This window comes from Staurois parvus, unplaced genomic scaffold (assembly GCF_062004578.1).
Source record: "Staurois parvus isolate SC_StPar_1 unplaced genomic scaffold, SC_StPar_1.0 ptg000057l, whole genome shotgun sequence".
In the NCBI taxonomy this organism is placed as follows: Eukaryota; Metazoa; Chordata; class Amphibia; order Anura; family Ranidae; genus Staurois; species Staurois parvus.
Genome location: NW_028317853.1, coordinates 4,377,520 through 4,403,495, shown reverse-complemented (window position 1 = coordinate 4,403,495; position 25,976 = coordinate 4,377,520). Strand labels below are relative to the sequence as shown.

Genomic DNA, 25,976 nt, shown 5'->3' with positions numbered 1-25,976 from the left:
GTACCCATCCCCAGCTATCCACATACCTTAATTCCAGAGCTACAGCCTCCTATATCAAGACTTGAGATCCTTGTTTTAGGGCCTCATTCAGATAAAGACCCAGTGCCCAGGGGCAGCTGCTAGGGGACAGGGGGAGTAGCAGTGCCATCTTGCTTAAGTGGATTTATTGACACTATATAGATACATCTGTCCATTAAAACAACATTAAAGCTTTTTTTTTTTTTTTTTTTTTTAATTAAAATAACAAGCATTTCATACTTGCTTGCTCTGTGCAGTGGTTTGGCACAGAGCAGCCCCAATACGTCTCTTCTGGGGTCCCTCGCTGGCTCTCCTCTTTGGCAGGTGTCCCAATTGAAAGCTGCTTTTCATGGGGGCACTTGTGCGAGCTCACACCTGAACCATGCTGTCTGTGTCCATTGACACAGAGCGGGCAGCTGTGCCCCTGCTTTTATCAATCTGCCCAGGGAGGAGGGGAGACAGTGGCTGCTGCTCTCATGCACATCGCTTGATTGGCTAAGGTAAGAATAAGGGGGACTGGGGGCAATTGTGTAGCACAGAAGGTTTTTCACATTAATGTATAGAATGTATTGAGGTCAAAAACCTTAAGGGTTTAGAACCACTTTAATGGGTAGTTGAAAAATGTGCTTAGTTCCTTCTTGTTTGGTTAGGGTCTTAGACAAAAGGCTTCCCTCTTTACTATTGCAAATTCATCTGTGTCATATGATTGTTTCTCCTGCCAAATAGATGTCTACGTTACGTAGTGGACGTAAGAAACAGACTGCCAGTCCAGACGGCAGAGTTTCCCCCATAAATGAAGACATTCGTTCCAGTGGCCGAAACTCGCCAAGTGCTGCCAGCACATCTAGTAATGACAGCAAAGCAGAGTCCCTGAAGAAGCCATCGAAGGCAAGTAGCAATTAACAAGTCAGACAGGGCTGTTCAGTATAATTTGCTCAAAAGACGAGCTATGGCTCTAGATTACTGTTCCATATGGTAGCAGATTTACAATGTATAATATGGCCTCTCTTCTGCACTTTAATACTTAACACCTTTTTCCTGCAGAAGATAAAAGAGGAGCCCTCATCCCCAATGAAAAGTGCCAAACGTCAGAGAGAAAAACCTGCTTCTGACACAGAGGAGGCTGACAGAACCACAGCAAAGAAATCCAAAACACAAGTGAGTTGTCTTTCAAACTCTACTAGGGGGACCATTGTTACCTTTTTCTGCTACTGTTTAGAGGTTACCTCTCACATATTGAAAAATTATGGATTTTCTTCTATTTGAGACTCAAAAGTATGTTTGGGTGTTATTGATAATGTTTTAGAGCTGCACATGTAGTTGTGGTATGTCAGTAACTTTCAAGACCTGTCTCTGAACATTTGAACTCTGATATGAGCAGCCTGGCACATCCAGATAGTATTATATTCCTGCACAGTAGTGGCATTTTATAATTCGGTGTTCAGGTATGTCTGAGGCCAAGTACACATGATCACCTTTAATCTGCTTATAACTGCTAGTCTCAGGAGTATCACATTTGAGAACAAGTGTTTAATAGGCATATTCAGAGATCAACCTAAAAGTCAGTAAGAGGTTGTAAAAGTGCTCTATCAGTATCTTTAAATGTTTTCATGAATTATTTCCAGAAAATTATACTATGCAGCAACAATATTGTTAACAATACACCATTAAAACGTAGTCTCTGAGCTCTAGTCAAGTGACTTTGTCCAAACCTGAAAAATCATGTCATACGTTGACTGCAGGCAGAAGGAAAGCATTTGAAAAGTCTGTCTCCAATGATCACTATTGTAATTGAGTAGGTCTCCTTTCAAAGTGGGAGTGGCCTGTGTGATTTAGCATGCAACCAAGATCAGACTACTGATTTAATATCTAATAAAATGTTAAAAATATTAATCTTATATAAACCACCAGACTGTCTTGCTAAATGTAATAGGGATTTTAATCTTGAAAAGTTTATTTTTTCATTCAAGACAGCCTTTCCCATTTTGATAAATGTGTAACTTAAAACTTCTAGACTAACTTATTGTGTCTTCTAAAGGAGATCAGTCGGCCAAACTCCCCATCAGAAGGAGAAGGGGAGGGTGAAGGAGAAGGTGAAGGTGAAAGCTCCGACAGCCGAAGTGTTAATGATGAAGGCAGCAGTGATCCTAAAGACATTGACCAGGATAATCGCAGCACATCTCCCAGCATTCCCAGTCCCCAAGATAATGAGAGCGACTCTGACTCCTCAGCCCAGCAACAAATGCTGCAACCTCCAAGTGGAACTCCAGCAATGGTCCCTCCTGCTGTTTCACCAGGGCCTCTTCCAGCAATTGCTCCTCCACCACACAGCATTGCTCCTGCCCAGATATCACCTTCTCCATCAATACCTCCTATTCAGCCTCCACAGCCCCCATCTCTCTCACTTGTTCAGGCACCAGTTTTGCACCCTCAAAGACTTCCCTCTCCACACCCAGCAATACAACCTATTGCAGGGTCACAAGGAGAGCCACAGCCTCCAGTCCCTACTCAAATACACCCACAATCACCTCATCATGGACCATTAGCTTCTTTACCACATAACATGCCACCACAACCCATTTTACAGTATCCAGGTTCTTCTCCACCTCAGCCCTGCCCTGCTCAGGTCTCTCCAGTGCCACAAACCCCATCTCATAATTTTCCTCATAGTACTCAGGGACCACCAAATGCTCCTCAGCCTGCTCTGCAAACACCACCTCAGCCTTTGCGTGAGCAGCCTTTACCCCAAGCACCCATTACCATGCCTCATATCAAACCTCCTCCCACCACCCCTATTCAGCAAACTCCTGCACAGACACATAAACATCCTCCCCACTTACAAGGGCCATCTCCCTTCTCCCTCAACTCTAATTTACCACCACCCCCTGCTCTTAAGCCACTTAGTTCACTACCTGCCCATCATCCTCCTTCTGCTCATCCACCTCCTTTGCAGCTTATGCCTCAGAGCCAGCAACTTCAGGCAACAGCAGCTCAACCACCAGTCCTGACTCAAAGCCAAAGTCTTCCCCAAACACCGGGGCACCCTCAGTCAGGTCTTCACCCCTTACCTCCTCAGCCTTCCTTCTCCCAGCATTCATTTGTGCCTGGAGGCGCACCATCTATAACTCCTCCTACCTGTGCTCCTGCTCCTACCCCATCATCCTTGCCATCACCATCTCCAAATCTTCAAACACCCTTACCCGTTACAACTTCCACTGCTGCTTCCAGTGTCTGCATTCCTGTGGTATCGCCATCTCCCAATCCACCTCCACTGCCACCAATACAGATCAAAGAAGAGGTACCAGATGAAATTGATGAGCCTGAAAGTCCTCCACTTCCTCCTCGAAGCCCATCACCAGAACCCACTGTGGTTGATGTTCCTAGTCATGCCAGTCAGTCTGCAAGGTACTATTGCAAGATGCTTGTTCTATGGAAGATGTCTGCTTGTTTATCATCCCAGTTGCTAATCATAACTTGTTTCCACTGATCAGAAGTGAATGTAGTGCAGCGTTGCTTGACTTTTTTTAATGATTTCTTTCACGAATGAACAGCTATAATTTATTTACAAATTTCTACATCTACATGCATGATATTAAGGCATAGCTAAAAATAAAGGTCACTAAAGAAGTTCTTTAATGTTCACTTAGTCTTTGAGAAAACTGTATGTTGTGAAAGATGTAGCTAGGTGTTACATAGTGGATAAGTATAATGTGCAGTAATGTTCTAAGGTTCCCAATTACAGTTGGCATTTTTTCTTGTCCTACACCAACCTGATATTGATCCCATGGTAAAATAATACACTGAAACCTGCAATGGAAGGGCCAAGCCACAGAGTCTACCTTCATCCTTTGCAGCATTGTTTACTGAAATACAGGTGTTCTATCAGATAAAGCCGTATACTTAAATAAAAATAAAAAGTATATATTCCTGCGCCAATCCAAATTAATTAAATCACTCTTCTAAATTGCTGCTATACAAAAATTGTGAATACACAAACAGTGAAATATATAAATAAACAGCGCAAAATAGATATTAATAAATGACAAAATATCAAAATTCCATATCACTTAGTGCATGTTTGTGTCAAAAAACTCCATAAAGTCCCTTGTGGTGAAAAATAAAGACCTCCAAATGAGATTCCTAGCCTTCCACCTTTCACCCGTGCACACCAACATCAAATGCACTCACCAGATTTAGGTGCATGTAAAGCCTTTGGGAATTTTATAGGGAATCCCACGCCCTCTTTCCATCCACTCAATGTTAGCCTCCCCAGGATAGGATCCTCTTTCAAGTCCTCACCGTGGCCTCCTCGCTTCCTCCACCGTATTTTCAGAGAAAAAAACTTGCATAGTGTAATATTGCCAAGATCATTCTAATCCTATATTGAACAGACTCCAGGCCACTCACATTTCAATAGATAATAAAAGCACATTTATTGGTCCCAAGACAGCCAGATGATCACAGCCAGCACATCCTCCAGGGTTCCCACATCAATGCAGTCAGATGAGGCAGAGACTTAGCTAATAACCAGCCTAAATCTCGCAAAATGGCCGCTGGAACGCACCGCTCGGCGTGCGCTCCACTTACCGGAAGTGACGTCAGACGTACAGCAAATGGACCGGAAATGCGTCAACGCGTTTCGCCCCTCCCATCGGGCGTTCTCAACACTTGAGAAGGTCTTGAGAACGCCCGATGGGAGGGGCGAAACGCGTTGACGCATTTCCGGTCCATTTGCTGTACGTCTAATGTCACTTCCGGTAAGTGGAGCGCACGCCGAGCGGTGCGTTCCAGCGGCCATTTTGCGGGATTTAGGCTGGTTATTAGCTAAGTCTCTGCCTCATCTGACTGCATTGATGTGGGAACCCTGGAGGATGTGCTGGCTGTGATCATCTGGCTGTCTTGGGACCAATAAATGTGCTTTTATTATCTATTGAAATGTGAGTGGCCTGGAGTCTGTTCAATATAGGATTAGAATGATCTTGGCAATATTACACTATGTAAGTTTTTTTCTCTGAAAACACGGTGGAGGAAGCGAGGAGGCCACGGGGAGGACTTGAAAGAGGATCCTATCCTGGGGAGGCTAACATTGAGTGGATGGAAAGAGGGCGTGGGATTCCCTATAAAATTCCCAAAGGCTTTACATTCACCTAAATCTGGTGAGTGCATTTGATGTTGGTGTGCACGGGTGAAAGGTGGAAGGCTAGGAATCTCATTTGGAGGTCTTTATTTTTCACCACAAGGGACTTTATGGAGTTTTTTGACACAAATATGCACTAAGTGATATGGAATTTTGATATTTTGTTATTTATTAATATCTATTTTGCGCTGTTTATATATTTTAAAGCCGTATACTTACTAAAGACTGCAGGATGGACAAATTAGTTAATCTATATTTGTATATCTATATTTATCAAACGCACGATCTCTGTGCTCCGCCATATACTTAATCAATATTTTTTATTCTCTGTCAAAGTTTATTAATTTGTTTTACCACAGATTTTACAAGCATCTGGATCGTGGTTACAACTCATGTGCAAGAACTGACCTCTACTTCATCCCACGGGGTGACTCCAAGCTGGCCAAGAAGAGGGAGGAAGCAGCTGAAAAGGCAAAGAGGGAAGCAGAACAAAAGGTCCGAGAGGAGAGGGAGCGAGAAAAGGAAAAGGAGAAAGAAAAAGAGAGGGAACGGGAGCGCGAGAGAGAAGCAGAAAGGGCAGCAGTACGTCTCCTTTCTGAAATCCTTATAGTCTCAGCCTTCAAGATCCAGAAAATCTTTTTTTTTTTTTTTGTTTTTGGATATGAGTCTTAAAATGCCTGTAATCCCACCCACTTATTTACTTATAGATTATCATTATAACTTTATATTTTCAGGTTTGTGGCCGAACGAGTCAGTATATCTTTTATGTGACCCAATCTGTAGGTTTTCAACTGCTTTTGGTCCCTAAAAGCAATTCAGAGACACCAGCTGTCACAGCAGAACTTTATATTTGAGTCTGTACTTATTGCTTGTCCACCCCAGTTAAAAAGTTAGGACAGGACTAATTATGTAAATGTAGCACATTGTATTTCTAACTTGTACATTTTCATGGTTTCTCATCTGTGTCATTTATCTGAATTTTTTCATACAGAAGGCTTGCAGTTCCCACGAAGGTCGTCTTGGAGAGTCTCAGATCGGAGGCCCAGCTCATATTCGACCATCCTTTGAGCCTCCACCAACAACCATAGCTGCTGTCCCCCCTTATATTGGGCCAGATACACCTGCTCTACGTACACTAAGTGAATATGCTCGACCGCACGTTATGTCACCCACCAATCGCAATCATCCTTTCTTTGTCCCTCTTAATCCCAATGACCCTCTATTGGCTTACCATATGCCAGGCTTGTATAATATGGACCCTACACTTCGTGAGCGGGAATTGCGTGAGCGGGAACTGAGGGAACGTGAAATCCGGGAGAGGGAGCTACGGGAGAGGATGAAACCTGGCTTTGAGGTTAAACCCCCTGAGCTGGACCAACTCCACCCTGCTGCTAACCCCATGGAACATTTTGCTAGACATGGTGCCCTTACCATCCCCCCAACGGCAGGACCACATCCTTTTGCTACTTTTCATCCTGGTTTAAACCACTTGGAGAGAGAAAGACTGGCCCTGGCAGGACCACAACTACGGCCAGAAATGACTTATCCTGAGAGACTGGCAGCCGAACGAATACATGCGGAACGAATGGCATCACTTACTAACGATCCCTTAGCCCGGCTACAGATGTTCAACGTCACACCTCACCACCACCAACACTCGCACATACATTCACACCTCCATCTTCATCAGCAGGACCCATTACATCAAGGTAAGTCATCAAATTAGTAATGGGAGATAGACGGGGAATCTCACAAAATGAGAAAACCTTGTCCTAGTAAAAGATGCACTTTTTACTTTAATCTGTGGGGAAGTTTACCTCATTTTCCAAAACATACCCTAGAAGAATGGAGAAAGTTATACATGGATGTGTTGTCAATACAACCAAATCGGTGTTGACTTGTAACTAGTAAACGGACAGATATAAATGTAGTTAAATCAGACAGGACCTCCACTGTTTAATTATTCCATTCATTTAGGATGCTATGGGGGAAAAAAAACAGGTAAACTTTCTCAACCAAGTACAGGCTGAACCTTTCAAAACAGTCCTGGCTTTCCTTGTCTGACCTGTCAGTAAATATTTTAAAATTTCTGCAGTCCTTTCAAAGTGACTTGGATTCAACAGAGATGACTGCTGTCTCCTTAGATTTGTTCAGTTAGCAATGATACAAAATAAATGCTTATAGATATAATTGGACTTGTTTCTGCTCCTCTAATACTACTCCTTAAAGACCTTTTTCTTTTAAGCTATCTTAGTGTATTTCTTGGCTGTCTCTGCAAGATTTTCATGACACATGTAGTTTTAATTGATTTTCTAGTTGGGTTGTCTTTTCCTGTTTGGTCTAATTGTGGTATTTGAGAGCATTACATATATTTAAAAACAATATAAACAAGTTATTGTCCTTTTTTTTTTTTTTTTTTGCAGTATGGTGGTTTCATTTGATTATTTTCTTTGCTTATGGCATATCTGTTATATGAGTCAGCATCTATAAATGTTTTCTTACATTGGACACATCTAATCACTGAATCTGTAGCTGTTTTTGTAATATTGGTTGTTACATTGTTAGGGGACCCACATGCACTGACATTGCCAGAAATCTAAATAGTTTGTCTAGCAGTCAGATATCAGGGACTGGTTTTCTATTGTTGTCCCTTTAGGAAGTTCAAGGAGCTCAGAATAGTTTTTTCCAGTGAGGCAGTTTCTGTGTGTCTTTGTTGTGCTGTGAGCTTTTCCTTATACTATAGAACTAGTTTTCAAATTGGAATTGGGTTAGAGAACTTCCCTTTTCCACTAGAACAGTATGATTGACTTGTGATTTGGCTGATTTATCAATATAGCCTCAACATCAACAGCAATTAATATTCCTTCCCTCACTGCTAAGGTACTCTCTTATATTCCCAAACTCAGACCAGGAACACAACAAGCACAATAGGATTTACACTGATCTTGCTACCACCAAATTTAGAGTTGCACAAGTCATAGGTTTGTCTATTTTCTAAGATAGCACTAGAAATTGACTTTTGGCCTCTTGTTGTTTGCTCCCGGCTATGGAGAGACCTTCCTTTTTTTGTACCAATTTTGTATCGATTAGGTGCAATGTAAAATTGCCCTAGCATGATTTTCTGCTGTAAGACTTAAGTTGGACCTTTTTTCAACAATATTTGGCATGTGTATGAACCAAATTTTCTCATACTGTACTGTATGTCCCTTATACCATTTGGGCGGACAGCACCTGCATTATCACGTCTGTCATAGTTGATCATCACTGTAGATGAGCAAATTTCTTGCAGGTCAGGTATCTTATTAGTCAAAAAACTATAAAGGCCCAATCAACAGGTATTTGAACTAATTTCCTGATTTTTTAACTACAGCAAGGACATAAAACTTCACTGTGCAAAATATTATTTGATATCTGTTTGCACTAAAGTCTTGGCTGTTGACCTTTGGCAAAAAAATATTGTGGCTATGAGCCGTTAAGAAGACTGACAGATCAAACCTAGGGTGGCTCAGCTCACTTCCTGGCCAGATCAGCCTGGTATTTTGGTAGCATCTAAAATCCATTTGTAATACATCTGTGTGATGTTGTAAAGATGGGAGGCATATTACGATGTTATGTGTTTTCAATAGACTGCTGCTGTAACTCTAAGTCTTGGCCGGGCGTGGCTGAAAACGGGACATGTGTTCCAGTCCACTTTCCTGGTAAATAAATGCAACCATTTTAAAAAAGAGGGAGAAGAAGGACTCGGGAGACCGGGATTATCGTCCAAAAAGAGAAGCGAGCCCCAGATTTTAAAAAAATATATTAGTTATTGTATATATTTAGCTGTGTTGGGTTTTGGTGTCAAGATTTTAAGCTTTAGCTAATCCGGTAACTCCAAACTTGGAGACAGGTCTTGTTTTTTTTTTCCAGTTTTGGATACTGCTGCTTATGGGGCAAAGAGAGGGGAAAAATCATAAAATTATCATAAACAGCCTTCCAATAGATGGCCTGTCTTCTGTAGTGCATAATATATAAAGGGTTTAATAACAAAAATGCCAAATAATCCCATTAACTTTATGAAGACTTTATACATTTTTAGGTACTTTAAACATTTTTTTTATGTGGTGACTTTAATGCATCACTATTACTGAATCATTTGCACGCTTATGAAACTAACAAATGTGAATTATGTGCATTTGTTGTCTTTCTAGTGGTGTGGTAATCAAATGGTTGCTCTTCTGGTGTGCTCGGTTGGTGTTCAGTAAACAACCCTAAATAAACCCTGGTTTATATAAAAAACATTTAAATTACTGACAACTGGTTGGTGGCTTTTATTTTCCTGCCCACAATAGGATGTCAAACATCTGTTCTTTAAAGCCCAACCTCAGGCTAAATTATAATTGCACACAGGGGTCCCCCAACCTGTTGAATAAAATCTCTGCAGTACTTCTTTACCACTCAGTCTTTCAATTTGAATGACATTCAGTCTGACTCAACCCAGAAGATTGCATGCACTCCCAAGTGCTGCATGTCACCACAGAGGCCTTCACAGTGTACAGGTGCAGAAAGTGACACTGATGTAATTGCATCAGCCGAACTCTAAATAACAATATGGACCCCCAAGTCTGGAGAAAAGGACCCCGCACCTAAGTTTTGTATTTAATAGAGGTTTGACCATGTGTACAGACCAAATTAAATAGTTGTACAGTGGGCAAATAAATATTTGATCCCCTGCAGATTTTGTAAGTTTGCCCACTTACAAAGAAATGAAGGCTCTATAATTTTTTATCATAGGTGTACTTTAAATGGTAGAGACCGAATATAAACCAAAAATCCAGGAAAAAAACGCATGATAAAAATGTTATAAATTGAGTTGCTGTTCAGTGAGTAAAATAAGTATTTGATCCCCAAGCAAAACAAGACTTAGTACTTGGTGGAGAAACCCTTGTTGGCAAGAACAGAGAAAAAATGTTTCTTGTAGTTGGTTACCAGGTTTGCACACACCTCAGGAGGGATTTTGGTCTACTCTTCTTTACAGATTTTCTCTAAACGTGTAAGGTTTCTTGGCTGTTGCTTGGCAACTTGAAGTTTCAGTTCCCTCCATAAATTTTCTACAGGATTAAGGTATGGAGACTGGCTAGGCCATTCCATGACCTTAATGTGCTTTTTGAGCCACTCCTTTGTTGCCTGGGCAGTATGTTTTGGGTTATTGTCATGCTGGAAGACCCATCCATGACCCATCTTCAGTGTTCTGGCTGAGGGAAGAAGGTTCTCATGCAAGACTGTACACTACATGGCCCTGTCCATTGGCCCCTCAGTGCGGCAAAGTCGGCCGATACCTTTAGCAGAGAAACAGCCCGAAAGCATAATGTGTCCACCTCCGTGCTTGGCTGTAGGGACGGTGTTCTTAAGCTCATAGGCCACATTTTTCCCCCTCCAAACACGGTGAGTCGAAATAATACCAAAGAGCTCAATTTTGATCTCATATTACCACAGCACTTTCTCCCAATCCTCTGAATCATTTAGATGTTCATTGGCAAACTTCAAAAGGGCCTGTACATGTGCCTTCTTGAGGAGGGGACCTTGCGGGCACTGCAGGATTTCAATCCATGGCGGCTTATTGTGTTACCAATGGTTTGTTTGGTGACTGTGGTCCCAGCTGCCTTAAATCATTCACAAGCTCCTCCTGTGTAGTTCTAGTTTCATCCTCACTTTTCTCATGATCATCCTTGCATGGAGCTCCAGACCGAGGGAGATTGATGGTTATTTTCTATTTCTTCCATTTGCAAATATTCGCTCTAACAGTTGTCTCCTTCTCATCAAGCTTCTTGCTGATGGTCTTGTAGCCCATTCCAGCCTTGTGCAGCTCTACAATCTTGTCCCTGACTTCCTTTGACAGCTCTTTGGTCTTGCCCATGGAGGTGAGGTTTGAATGGAAGAGATTCTGTGAACAGGTGTCTTATTCACACAACGAGTTGTCGTTAGGAGCCTCTTCTTAAATTGACAGGATCAATCTGTGTGCCACATGAGCATATAGCCAGTCTGTGGGAGCCAGAATTATTGTTGGTTGGTAGGGGATCACATACTTCTTTTAATCACTGAACTGCAACTCCATTTATAACATTTGAATCCATGTGTTATTTATGGATTTTAGATTGATTTTCTGCCGCTATCATTTAAAATGCACCTATGATAAAAATGATAGACCCTTCATTTCTTTGTAAGCGGGCAAACTTACAAAATCTACAGGAGATCAAATAATTATTTACTCCACTGTAGTTACCTTCATATCGTGATTACATTTTGTAGGAACCCTGTATAGCTCCGTGAAATCTTACATGGGAGAGACTTCAAAAATGTTTTGCCCACAGACACCACAAGAAGGCCTTTTCCAAGAATTACCTTTGTTAGCAGCAGTGTCTCTTTAGTGATTTAGTGTTATTACCAAGGCTTTACTTACCGAAGACCTACCAATGACCATTATGCATGAAGGCAGGGAAAGTTCGGCCCTCATGACAAAACGAGACTGGATCACGTAAATGGCTTTTCTGGCTGATAAATCTTGCATCTTGTATTCTATGTTCTTAAAGCGAACCTTAACTGTGGAAGCTGTACCCAAAAAGGCAAGCCAAGGACAAAGAACTAATACATTTTGCCTATAGGTTTCTTGCACCTGATCCTTTCCCCATTACAGACTTACAAGCCTTGTTCTGCATGTGTATATGTACAGAGGTGGGCATCTTGGTAGACGGGCAAATCATTGCTTCTTCATGTCAGAGCTTACCTTGTTGACTAGTGGTCAACTATTCAAATAGCCATAGATGTAAAAGAAGTGCAGATTCATGGAATAACTGTAGCAAGGAAATCCATGCATTGCATGTCCTCAGGTAGAGCTTCATGTCCAGCAAGGAAAACCATGAGCTGCATGGTAGTGACATCACTAAATTTCACTAAAGTTTTGGGGCTAGCTTTTCACTTAAATCTTAAGACTAGCGCAGCACCTTAGATCTAACATTGCAAATATACAGATTGAAACTCAAAGAGCAGGAGTGCTATTTTTCTGGAGGAATTAGACAAAATATACATTTTCAAGATACTGTTTAGGCCAGATTAATATTTCTAGCTCTTCTCTATTAGATGGCAAATCTTTACTTTTTGAATTCAGGTCCACAGTACACAGGCTTTAAGTTTTAAAAGTGATGAGGTACATGAAAGCTGACTTTTTAAGGGTCAAGCATTCAGAGTTGTCGCCCTTAGCCTTCTTTCAGTACCTAGGAAGTTGAGGAACTGAAAGAAGTATGTTGCTCTTCAAAAATGCCAGCTTCAACAACTGCGTTATTTTTGCTGATTAATGTTTCAATAAATGAACATTCTAAACAAATTGGTTTAAAGTTTACCTAATTGTTTCGCCCTTATTTAGAATTCGCATACGTGTACCCAGCATTTCGGAAAAAATTGTCCAAATCTTCCAGTCTTTCTAATCAAGGTTTGTGTTTATGTATAGGTACAGTTCCTGAATATGATATCATTTTTATAGTTAGGCCATGGTTATGAGTACTACCTGTTCTCCAGTGTGTAGTCCAGCATCTTTTCTCCTTTCACATTAATACTGATAATGAGCAGTAGGGTTTAAGCTAGCCATACCAATTTGGGCAAGTTCTAGGACAGTGTCTCACAACTGAAAAAACAAAAGTGCCATGCTGAAAACTATCAGTCAAATAGTGCCTGCATCCAATCAGACTGTTCAGATATTTTGACAACTGGTGCAGCCGGGTGTCAAAACTCAATTGCCCCAGTGTTAGATCCATCCATCTGCGCTTTGTAGCACTGATGAAAAAATCAGCTGAACAGGAATAAAAAATGTATAGGGCTAGCTTAACACTGAGATACAGAACAATACACATTATATGCTTCTTTAAAAAAAAAAAAAAAAAAAAGCACATGGATGTCAAATTCCCAAATTTAGGACTAGTAATGTCTAACCTTAATGGTTATTTAGTGAATGATAAAATTGATCACTGTTCTTCCCTGAATGGAGTTACCGGATTTTTAAGTTAAGAATTGTTGGATCTGCCCTGGCTAATAAGAACAACGCTTTATTAGTTCAGGTTTGCTTGCATTGCTTGGAATGGTGTTGATCATGTACATAATGCTAATCAGGTACAGTGCTTCAGTCGCTCAAAATGTAGAACACTTCAGATAACTGGATTTGGTTGCAATCTGGCTGCTGTTTTATAGTTGGACATGTTCTGCAGTTTTAGAGTTGTGTGCATTAGTGGTTTATCTCATGAAGAAGTAACACTTCTCACCTATAAGAAATATTCAGCCTGGGATCTTTTTAAGGGCTCATGTACACAGGACGTTGTATAATTACATTCCACGTGCTTATTTTATTAGTAGGATGTGTATAGTGTAGTACCCAATGGCAACCTATCAGAAATAATCTGATTCTCAATAAATGTGAAATCTGAGTGGTTACTTTGAATTGCTGCATTTTGACGTGCCTTGCTGTAAAAAACTAAATGGGCTTTGCATTCTCCAGTTAACCCACCGCAAAATTTAATTATCTTTTTTTCACGACTTGAGTGTCTGCTCCAGGTCTCTGGTATTGGGGAACAGTTTAAATTCTCTTGTATGGCACCAGGATGTTTATTCAGTCACATAGATTGGAAAAATATAGTTTTTCTTTGCCAGTTAGGAAATTAATTTCTGTTTGGGTGAATGGGTGGTCTTTTTTTTTTTTTAAATAACTAAAGTGACTAAAGAAGAAATGGTTCTTCTTGCCCCACAGTAACCAATCAGATTCCGTATTTTACACGCCCAATGTCATGGGTGCTTTTGTCATCCAATGCTGTTTTATCTATCACGTATTTGACTATCAATGGCCCACTAATGTATAATGGCACTCTTCCCATGATGGGGAGGTGTTATGCTAAAAAAAAAGAGCAGATAAACTATTTTACATATCCTTACATTTTTGTTTTTAAATCAGAGTACGTTTTGACATTAGAGCCAAACTGGCAGTAAAAAGCTGTCAAAGTTCCCTCAGTTTGCTTTTTAGGGTAATTGTACTCAGATTTTCCATCCTATTGTTACTTCTCCATTCTGTTTTAACATACGGAAATAGAGTTAACTCACATACCTCATTTGGGATCATTTATAAAACTAAACAAACAGTGCTTTCTTTCAATGGCAACAGCTCCATTACTTGCCTCAAATTTTTTTTTTTTTAAACACAACCTGATTGGTCAAAATGACTACTAATGTCTCTTGACTACCTTCCATTTACATTATTCGGCAGATCCTATGGCCAAGGCTTGCAGTGAATGATAGGCAACTCTATGTACTGCAGTGGTAAATACTGTTGTAATCTAATTGCTATAAGGGGTTAATAAATGTAATTCCAGTATTCAGTACATGAATTACTTTTGTTAGTTTCTTTGCATGCAGACCAAGATATCTAGTAGAATTGACTGGGACAAACTAGATCACTGTCAGTAATGATTGAGCAGTTAGAGCTTGCAAACAAAATGAAACCATGAACATAAATTGAATCGTCATAATTACCTCTGGCGGAGTTAAAGTTTGTCCCAATTTGTATCCCTATTCATGGACAACTAGAACTGTATGCACCTGCTGAGTAAAATATAAATAAAGGCATGTGAAATAAAAGAGAAAAAAATATAAAGACTGCCATTGCAAGTGCAATTGATAAAGTGCCCTGTTTGTTAAAAATAGAGGTTTTCTTTGTCAGTTTTCAACTCTCCTCTTGTGAAACAGAGCAGGGACAAGTGCTTGTGTGTGCGTGTTCAGGTGTTTAAGGTACTCAGAACATACTTAGACTGAGTTGATCATTAGGTAGGTATACGTTTTTCTTTCTGCTGTGCTAATTCTGCCTTGAGAATACGGTCATTTGCCTAAACAGATTCCAACTCTTCAGTTATGCCACATGCGTACAATGTATTTGATCATGATAGATCTTTTTGTTGTATGACTGATCATCTTTCTCTGATCAAGAAATTTGTCTTTTACTAAAGATTTTTTCCAACTAAAGCAAGCCATAAATTATGCAATTTTCCTTCCTGCAGCCACGGGTTGCAAGAAAGGAAATTGCTCAATTTCCCCATCTACACAGTCAGTGCTGATAGGGGGAATCTCTCCTTCAGAGCTATTGTGTTCTGCCGGCAGGCCTGTGGCCATAGTCACTGGCAATAATCACATGCAAAAAATCAGACAGGCTGGTTGTACTGAAGTCAGTCAATCGATCGACTTCAGTACAACTAGCCTGCCCATAGATGGATCAAATCTTGATTCGATCCATCTGTGGCCAGCTGTAGATAAGATGAGGGCAGAGTTTGATCCCATGCAACATCTTTAAATCTTTTCAGAACCTGGGCAGGACAGACCTGCTTTACATCCAGTACTGCTGTGACAAGTTGGGCTTTGCTTCCCTTTTGAGCCTCCAGTGCCACCAGATATTTATCATCAATTCAAATGAAGAATCTAGACCATGCTGATGACAGCATTTCTGTGCTTTGCACCCTGTAGTTGAGTCTGTAGACAGCCATTTTGAAAATGTATTAGTACTGGTGCCACTGGAAACTCAGGTAAAAAGCCATATAACACCTGTCATAGTTAGAGAACTTGCCGCTTATGTCCTGAAAAGGCATAAGGACCAGACAGTGGATCAATCCCTGCCCTACTACATTAAGAAATATGTCAGTCATCTATCTAAAAATATTCAGCAAGTTAAAAAGTATTGTAATTTAAAAAATGTAACCAGAATCCACTTATATATCCCATTAAATATTATTTTAATAATATGTGTATATGACAATATTTTAGTTGTGCTGACATCCTAAAGAGATTTTTAGGTTTGCTTGTAATTTTTTTCAGCAGCACCTAAGTGTATCATTTGCTTGTGTTGCTGCATTAGCAGCTAAGTAGTTTGGTGGATCATCCCACTTACAACTAGTTTGTGACAATAGCAATGGTTCATCTTACTGTGTACTTCTATAGTGTTATCCTCTGGTGCATGGTGTGTAGTGGAAATGTATAATTGTGATCACCTGTCAGGACACCAGTATATACGGCTGTTATTTACTAAACCACATTTCCATTATACACAAGGTAAGTTGTTTTTGTTTTTTTGCTCAAGCAGTAACTAGCTTTGTTTGCATGTTCTTGGCTTAATAGTTCTGCTGCTGCTAATGATTAGTGAGGGCAGATCCTTTCCTGAGCTCGCAAAAACCCAATCTCCCAGTCCTGATTTCTCTGGAATATCATGTGCTGTGTTCCTGTGATTATCTGTGAAAGGTGGTGTATCTGAATTAGCCTATGTCGTTCTGTTTCAGGTACAGCAGGTCCTGTGCATCCACTGGTTGACCCACTGGCAGCTGGACCTCACCTGGCACGCTTCCCATACCCTCCTGGTACCATACCTAACCCCTTGCTAGCACAGCCACCTCATGAACACGAAATGCTACGGCACCCTGTTTTCGGTACGTATTTATAATATAGATCATGCAGTGCCTAGACATAAATTGTCTCGTTGGGCATGTAAACATCCAAAACTTTGATTTTAATGTTCACTTTAGTTTTGTGAGGTCAAATAGGGGAAAATGAACTGTGTATTCAGTAGTATGTAGACTGCCATGTTTTTGTGTGCAGCTTATAATAATAAGCTGAAATGTAAGCCTCTTCTGTTCTTAGACAATTCTCCTACAGCCAATATCAAAAGCTAGAGCATTTCAAGTTTAACTCTCTTTTTAAGGCTAAGTGCACACATATGATTTAGGTTTAGCTACTTGATAGCCAACTTCTTGCAACCATTTTGAAGACATGTCAATCTGCTGCTGGAGATCTATATATCAGAGAATGAAGTAGGATCAGTAAGGCATCTTTCATGGCTTAGTAATTGCTGTGGCAGGGAGAGAGATGTCGGGATGTCTTGATATTGGTGTCCTTGAGGTTGATTTATGTTATTCATTAAAAGAGCCAGTCCACTAAAATGTTTTATTAATTTTAGTCTGGATCTGGTGGGCCGAGTCACCTGCAGGCTACTTTCTCCTGGAGACATTTCCCTAGTTCCTGCCGACCTAAAATAAAATAAAAATTCAACAGGGAGAACTAGTGGTGCACCGAAATGAAAATTCTGGTGCCGATACCGTAAATTCAGAATGCATGTGGCCGAAAACCAAACCGAAATGTCTGCGTATGTGGAGGCTCCAATATTTTTTTTTTTTTGTATTTTTTTTCTACTTTCATGTGTGTATGTATATGTATATATATATATATATTTATTTATTTATTGCCATCACATAGGGGACCAATAGTCCCCTATGTGATAGCATATGAGTGCCAGATCCTCTTTGTAGGGGGTGGGGGGCAGTGTGTGCAAGGGGGGGCAGGAGAGGAGCAGTGTATACAGAGAGGCTCCCTCACTGGCTGTCACTATTTGTCGGTGCTGATTTTTAAATGCAATTGATGGCTTTTTTTCTTACTTCACTATAGCTCACAGAATTAGCTGTCACTTTCCCTGGAGCTAAAGTAAACTTTATTTTTTATCTTTGGAAAGAAACTAAAAGGAAATGTTTCTTTTAATTCAGGAAGATAAACTAAAAGTAAACTTTGTTTCATTAGCTGGGGGGAAAGTGACAGCTAACTGTGTGATCTATAGTGAAGAAAAAAAAAAAAGCAGGTAATTACATTTAAAAACTGGCACTGACATATACTGACAGCCAGTCACTGTATACACTGCTCCTCTCCTGCCTTTGTCAGCTCGCCCTTCACGTCTCCAGTACACACAGTCTCCTGTATCAGCTAAATTTTTCTATCGGCAAAATGCCGATAGGGCTATTTTCAGCCAATATGTTTCGGTGGCCGAAATTTCAGTGCATCCCTAGGGAGAATAGGACCCCCTTGTAATGCCTGTGGAAAGCCAATCCAGCAACTGAAGCTCACAAGTGGTTCAGAGAGAGAGAAATTAGTAGCTTTGGGGTGGTTTAACACTCCCAAGATTTACCAAGAGCTGAGATAATTTTTTGATTTTACAATCTCCAAACGTTTAAAGGATAAGTTCACCTGTTAACAAAAAGTAATAATCGCACATTTTTTTGCAGGTAAAATGTGCATTTATTATTTTTTGTTACTGGAGCCTCTAAAGCCATTGCGCAAGCAATCAGCAGATCATTGGTGCCATGCAGGTCTCCTTCTGACCTGTCAGTTTATTAAAACGTAAATACGGTATCTCCGCAAAACAACCCAACAAACGTCTAAATAGAAAAACTTAAATAGTCCCAAAATATAATCACTCAAAACTCTAAGTAGTGTCCAGTGTCTCAACAATCCAAAATGATGAAGACAGATGAATATATCCCACTTATATATATCAATTCTTTAAGGTGCTGAACCCTTCAAATAGCTTCCACGAAAAACCTCAAATAAAAAGAAACTCAAAATAGTGTATTAACTTAATTACTCATCTAGAAAATCACTCCATGCGTGCAAAACGCAGAAAATAGTGCAAAAAAACGCGAAAAAAAGCAAACAACGCTTGTGCCAAATCAGTGATGTGCTTCACTCAGTGCAAACAACTCCAGTGGTGTAACACTTCTACTAAGTAAGGCATATGTACCCTTACCAGAGATGAAAAGAAAAACGCTGTAAGATATCAATTGAAGGAATCAGCAGACTGCTCACTCTCCTCTCCTCCACTCCTGAAGCGTATCGCTGTAATATCCCCTCATGGTAACACGTAAGCCCTTTCCACGGTCTCCAGGCTCCAAGCAAGATTTATATGAAAAGATGATAGTGTAATTCCGTATACCACAAGAACTTTAAACTTTAATATATCTGCTTACATGTTAAGTACAAGAAATTGCGCATAGAAAAAACCCAAAGTTCCTGGGGATTACCAGGCAGCTTCCAGGTGGACAAACACTGCTGCTCCATAGTCAAAGATGGCCGCCGTACCACTTCCGGTTCCTGCTCTGTACGTCCGATGTCACTTCCTCTGACGAGTTTCGTCACATCCGGGACTTAATCTTAAGGGATAAATACGTTGGGGCACCTGGCCGCAATTTAACATGCTCCTCAGCCTATTAGCGAAGCTCCGGCCGCCATATTGGATTAGGGAAACTAGCCCATAACTTTCCAAGCAGCAGAATCCTATCTTAAATGAGTGTCTCAGATAATGAATAAATACATTTGTATAAGGTGACCCATTGGCTACATCCCTATCCTCTCTCCTCACAAGTATTACAGCCAATATAAATAAATGCAATATTATAAAATAATAAATAATATATACATAGCAACATATGGGACCCCACAAATAACAATGTTAATAATGCACAATAAACACCCATTTAGAAATAAAATGAAATAAAATACAAATATAAGTTTAAAATTAGAATATCCCTAAGAATATATATAATGAATGAAATTATATTAATATTAATAAATCCATAAACCTGATCCTCATAATACCCTAACATCCCCTACTGGTAACTAATGCCTAAATTAAGTATTATATAAGTAAAAACTAGCCACAAAATACCTATAAATATTAATAAATATGTAATAAAACAAAGGATAAATTACAAATGTCAATATTCATCTAAAAAATTTATATAACCTATGAATATGTATATTAAAAATTAGAAATAAAACAAGATCTAAATCAACATTTAATCCTCTAGGTCTAATTGTCCGTAACTGAAATATCCAGAATGTTTCATTTTGTGATAATGTTTTAATTTTATCTCCCCCTCTCCAGTGGGCTTCTATAGAATCTATGCCACAAAATTTCAGGGACCTCGGATCACAGTTATGGGCATCCCTGAAATGTCTGGAGAGACAGTGATCCTTTTTTCCTTTTCCTATGTTAGTAACATGCTCTCTGAGTCTTTTATAGAGGGGTCTAGACGTCCTTCCCACATATTGTAGATGACACGAACATTCTAAAATATACGCTACGAATGCCGTGTTACATGTAATTAAATTCTTTATCTTAAAACTTTTTCCAGTACTCTGGAAGGTAAACTCTGATATGACCCTAATATTAGTCCCTGTCGTTTTACAAATACAGCACTTTTACAAGGATAAAAACCTTTCAAATTAAACATGTTAATCTTCTTTCTCTTGGGAGGAGAGAGAACACTTTTTACTAGAATGTCATGTAAATTATTGGTTCTTCTATAGATAAAGACACTGTCAGTGTATTCGCTTTCTCTTACATCCCATATGGGCAAGCAGATACTTACTGACAGGATGGCTTCATTGAAAGTTACAAACTGACAGCTGCAAAAGCAAGTAGTTTTCCCCTTTCACAGAATACTGTGAAAGAGTGATGTGGCTGGGCAAGTGGAGCCCTGCATGGCTGCATTTTTTTTAAATTGTGACAGTTAGTTTGGAGGAGAAGATTCCCTGCTAGCGGTTACAGCGGACGGAGGGGGGTGCAGGGTCCGGTCTGTTCATTCATAGCATGTTCTATGTTACATCCTGAATATGAGTGTAACATAACATGTTACGAAAGGTGAACTTATCCTTTAAGCACTTAAGGAAAAATGCGTTAAATTGAGGATGCTTACAAATATAATCCATTGAATAGTTTTTATTTACCAGTTCACAACCTACAAAATGCATAATCAGAAAAAAACTAAACCAAAACAATATATCTTATGCTTTAAAAGATCAATTCCTTCAGGTACAGTTTCACACAGCTAGAATACATTTAGATGTTGCCTGCATCTGAAAAGCAGTTCATGTTCTGATTGCTTTCCAGAGTCATTTGACAGGCAACGAAGTCACCTCCTTACTGCCTGTTTTAACACTGTAATTGGGGGTGGGGTGTGTACTCCTATTATTAAGTGTCCTAATATTAGCTTTGCTGTCTGCTTCTGGCTTCTAAAAGGAACCCTCATTCTTTAGTAACGATTTATATTACATCAAACTGATGAGGTTAAAAGGAGATAGTTGTTTATCTTTGCATTTCGTTGATGGTGTTTTTGTGTGATATTTCTTCCAGGAGCTCATTATCCTCGGGATCTGCCTGCAGGTATCCCGCCACCAATGTCTGCTGCTCACCAGCTCCAGGCTATGCATGCCCAGTCTGCGGAGCTGCAGAGGTTGGCAATGGAACAACAATGGTTACATGGTCACCCTCACATGCATGGCGGGCATTTACCCAGCCAGGAAGATTACTACAGGTGAGCCAGCCTTATTGCATCTTGGTTATTAAACATATTATGACATAAATAAGGACAATAATAAAAATATCTTCATAGAAATGTACAAGTAAAGTGTTTGTGACACTTTATTTCCCTCGATTGATTGAGTCTCTCAAATTCTAATTGCAGAAAGTATGGTGTTAATGTGATACCTCTTTCATTCTCCAATTCTTGTATAGGGAAAGAAGATCCCATTGTGCACCATATTAATGAGCAAAGTAAATTTTACCTTATATTTCTGTTGTTTACCTTTGCAGATGATTATAACAGGGAAAAATTACACTTTTACTACTTTGGATTTCTCATTTAATAATTAAAAGAGACTTTTAATTGTTTTTATATTCTGCAATTCCTTACAAGCAGGTTTTAAAATCTAGTAGCGTGTCAGGAGATATAAAGAGTTTATATTCCTCTGGGTAATCCTACAAAAGCCACATACACGTGTGTGCTCTGGGCAGTACAGAGGATTATTGAGCATGTCATTTTAGCTTGACACCTTAACATAAATCTAGACCGTCAGGCTTGACGAAGCAATGGTATTCTACTGAATTGTTGAATCTCTGCATGCCTAAGCTGTCTCTCCTTGGGCACTATCCTATTACCACCTAAACTTGGCATCCCCTGCACTTTCATGTAGTGTAGCTGATATCAAAACTGACCTATACTGAAATAACCCTGCTTCCACTCTGCTGACCACTTCTCTCACTGTCGGAGTAGCACAAATCCTAAAAGAAGGTATTATACTCTATTAATACCCTCTCCAGTCAGTCCCGTTAGGCTAAAGCTGTGGTCACATCCTCTTTGCTGAAGGAGCCTTAGATGTAGACATTCAGACAGAGCTAGCCAATCAGTGGCTCTGCCTTTTCTTTCAGTAGAGCTCATATGACCAGTGCTTCAGTAATTTGGCTACATGACTGCCACTAGATAGACCCTTTAACACCAGTTCTTCAGGAAAGGTGAGGGTAGTGAGAGCTTATTTAAGTATCCATGCCCATTGAAGACCCAATCCAGCCTAAAATGTTTTCTAGCTAAAGATTTTTCTTGGCTAAAGTGAGCAAACAGGATCTCTTCCTTTTTTTTTTTTTTTTCTTCTTCTTCCTCATATAAAGTTTAAACAAAGGGTGAGAAGAACATTATAAAAAGTTATGTATGCATACACATTTTTGCACTTCTAAACGTATCAATACGCAAGTATTTTACTGATCATTACAAAGGAACTTTTTCCTAGAAAAACACGTGTGATAACGTCCGTAATATTTTTCCGGCTGTCTATATGAGGCCTAACAATTTGTGACAAAGGCATTTCAATATATACTTGAGTTTGAATTCAGGTCCTTTCAGAAGTGTTCCAGGTCTAGAATGCCATTTTTTAGATAGCATTTTCTTGTGAATGCAGAAAACTAAAAAACTTTAAAATCCTACACTGTATAATTTTTTTTTTTTCTTGTCTTTTCAGTCGTCTGAAGAAAGAAGGGGACAAACAGTTGTAACGAAGGGATGACTTTGGACCTCTCCCTCCCTTCAAGCTCCCTTAGGAGAGTCAGGCTCCATACGACGGGTCCCCAGAGGCTGCAAGATTTCTTCTGTATTTAAAGATATGTCATAAACTATCCTTTTTCATCTGTAAAGAAGACTCTTCAGAGCCACACTGGCAGCCCCCCCCTGCATGACACATTCTTCCCCCAGCCTCGGGAGGGGAGCAGGTGGTGAGGGAGAGGTGGGGACAGCACCTGGACACTTGACAGCAGTTCCAACAGCTTGTACTTTGGAGGTGCTAGCCCCATATATACACTCACTGTGTGCACACGAAGCCAGAGACTTGCTACAATGAAAATATACTCTGCCAGCACTCTTGGGTCTCCCGTGCTGCAATACAGATCCATTTTTCTTTCTTTTCTGACATCAGCAGATGACCCTCTTCATTGTACAGAGTTTCCCCAGTCTGCCTATATCCTGTAAATACATTAAAAGCACGGACTGAAGGATTTTAGCAGACTTTTTCTTTTACTGTCCCTGCAGTGCAGTTACTACCTGTGAATTTCCATTAACCTCTTGACTGCCACTGGAACCTGTGACATTAAGCCTATGGCAGTAGAGGGGTTAATAATTTAAATATAACCACAGAGGTACTCAAGCTTTACCAGTGCAGCACTGGTAAAGCCCTACATATACCATGTTTTGATTTTTTGTTTTTTCCTTTTTTTTTTTGTTTTTTGGGGGGTTTTTTGTAACCATCCTCTTCTTGCTTCTCATTTACTCCACTTCTTTGTCTGAGCCTATGTTATCTACATTCTTAATTATCCGTTATGGAGGAAGGATCTGATTTTACTCCATGTTGAATCCACTCCAGTTTTTTGGGTATCTCTGGAGAGTTGGGGGTCCCTTTTTTTTTTTTTTCTATTTTTATTCTAAGTTTGCGTCTCACTTGTAGATAGGGGCTACAGCGTTTTAAGTTGTAGAGGCAAAACGCACACAGGCTTGTGCGTATCTTCACTTTATAGCATTAAAGTTTCTGCAGGGTTAGAACTTTTATTATTTAATTTATAAGGAAAGCCTCCTATATTTTACTGTTTTTGGGTCCTGCTATACATAATGCCAAGGGTTTTATTTGTACAGATTCTATTTAACCTGGGCTCTTATTTTTTAAATTCATGTCTTTTTTTTTTTTTTTTTTTTTTTTTTTTTTTTGTATGTTTTATCTGCTTGTACTCTCTGCCACCCCCTTCCCCACAGTGGCAGGTCTGTGTCACGGTATAAGAACTTTAGGTGTGTGGGTAAGCAGTATTGAGACACATTCAGTAACATGTGGTGTGTCAGTAGACAGGCTCTTGGCTGCGTGCTTCTTGGTTAAAAAAAAGAAAAAAATGTTTCTTCTGAAGATGGCTGTTGTAAAGCAGTTGTCCACATGCTTACAATTCTCTTCCACAAAGCCTCTTAGCTGAACCCATTTTCCAAACCGAGGCATTACCCTTGCCGCACAGACTGTTATTGTTTTGGTGACCAGCATCTCAAGGCTGCTCCAAATTACAAAGCGCAAAGGTTCCAGTCAAGCACCCCTTCACTTTATCGCACTCGTCTTTTCAGCTCAGTGATGGTGTAAGGATTTTAAAAAGTGAGCATCCTGATTTGCACATACATCTTCTTTGGTCAATCAGCACAAGGGACTTGCACCTAGTGCCAGTCATGCCCTTCAGGGAGACCTTCCCTGCCCAATGGGCACAGGTGACATTTTTCAGTGCTGTATGCATCTAGAATGTTACATACAGCATTGTACTGCAGGAAGAATCTGAGGTTGTTTAGCACAGAGAGAAGTGTCAGAATACTTGTAAACAATAAAAAGGTGTATTCTCACTGCAGAGATGCATTAATTTCTTGCACCATTAAATGTCCTACCCCATCTTTCATTCCCATTTTAGGCATCATGGGAGTACAGTTCAACCAGCAGCTGGACAGCCAAAGATAGACATCCCTGAAGTAGGTTGTATACCACTAGCATTTTAACTCCCCTAGTTGCAATAGCATTTTTACACTACAGTTAAGAATATATTCACAGATGTCAGTGTGCTGCACCCTTTATATTTCTACAGATTCCTCATCTGCCCTTCCATATCCACGAGTGTCAGGGTGCTTGACTCCTTTGTCCTTGCAGGCTGTTTTATGTGAAGCTTGTTCGGCGTTGAGGAGACCCCTGCAGTAAGTTGTGCACTAGGCCTCTCCCCAGCACTGAAGGGCTAGAAATTTTACTGCCATAAGGCCTGGTAATACACGGTCTCCCGCCGCGCTGGCAGAGAAAAAAAAAACAAAACAAAAAAAACAGTTTAAGGAAGTTGACTGTTGTCTTTCAGTTATTTTTGTTACTTTTTACCACTCCACTTTGTTTCGTTCTTTCCTATTTTTGTAATTTTTCGGACGTACCTCGTTCAGTGTGTAAGAAACTGTAAAGCTACTTGTTTCATGGCGCCATTTAGCAGAATGTACATCCAGACTGCTCCATTTCTATATATATCTTGAAGATTTTAATGTATATAGGAGTAGTTTGCCATTGGGGTAGAAACCCAGAAATTCGTGAATTCTGTGTTTTCTCCATTTTGAGTATTTTGTAATTTTTTTGGAAATATTTGTGGACATAAATAATAAAGCAAGCTACACCACAGGCAAAGCGCTAATTGGGTCTGTTATTCATTAGTCTGCACTTAATGGAGGGTTGGAATATGTAAACCTAACTTGTAATACCAGACACATCGCATATATATTGGAATATTATGGAGTGCATAATGTCTTTTTTTTTTTTTTTTTTCTCCAAATGGGTTTCAGTATATAGATCTGTACATGTTCATGTAGTGGCCATCTGTAAATTAGACATTGTTGGTAGCATTCTTGTCAAATAAACTTGCTCAAACCAATTTGATCACAGGTTTAGGCAGGTAAGATAAACCTTCTAATTTCCAGACAAATTATGTAATTGTTGGTCACAGATTTTCTTGAGTATTTGAATCAAATTGCAGAGTTCATGAGTTTTCAGTACTCCTGGTCAGTTAACAGCCTAATCTGCCAGGGCACCAGCAGATCAGCACATATAAATTTAGAAGAATATTTCTGTAAAAAAAAAA

The 25,976-nt window shown here is 39.8% G+C and overlaps 1 protein-coding gene across 7 annotated transcripts in view; it reads left to right on the top strand.

Annotated features, from left to right (window-relative positions):
- Positions 1 to 25,519, top strand: part of RERE (arginine-glutamic acid dipeptide repeats) — a 311,259-nt gene extending 285,740 nt beyond the window's left edge. For 6 of the 7 annotated variants that reach the window (XM_089668426.1, XM_089668425.1, XM_089668423.1 and 3 more), the window contains 9 exons: positions 745 to 906; positions 1,063 to 1,176; positions 2,057 to 3,423; positions 5,515 to 5,737; positions 6,147 to 6,864; positions 8,782 to 8,853; positions 16,489 to 16,635; positions 21,165 to 21,345; positions 22,823 to 25,519. In XM_089668426.1, coding sequence (XP_089524552.1) covers positions 745 to 906; positions 1,063 to 1,176; positions 2,057 to 3,423; positions 5,515 to 5,737; positions 6,147 to 6,864; positions 8,782 to 8,853; positions 16,489 to 16,635; positions 21,165 to 21,345; positions 22,823 to 22,856 — 3,018 coding nt within the window. In that variant the 3' untranslated portion in view covers positions 22,857 to 25,519. The remainder of the gene's footprint in view (positions 1 to 744; positions 907 to 1,062; positions 1,177 to 2,056; positions 3,424 to 5,514; positions 5,738 to 6,146; positions 6,865 to 8,781; positions 8,854 to 16,488; positions 16,636 to 21,164; positions 21,346 to 22,822) is intronic. The other variant, XM_089668427.1, reaches the window with a different exon arrangement.
- Positions 25,520 to 25,976: the final 457 nt, after the last annotated feature.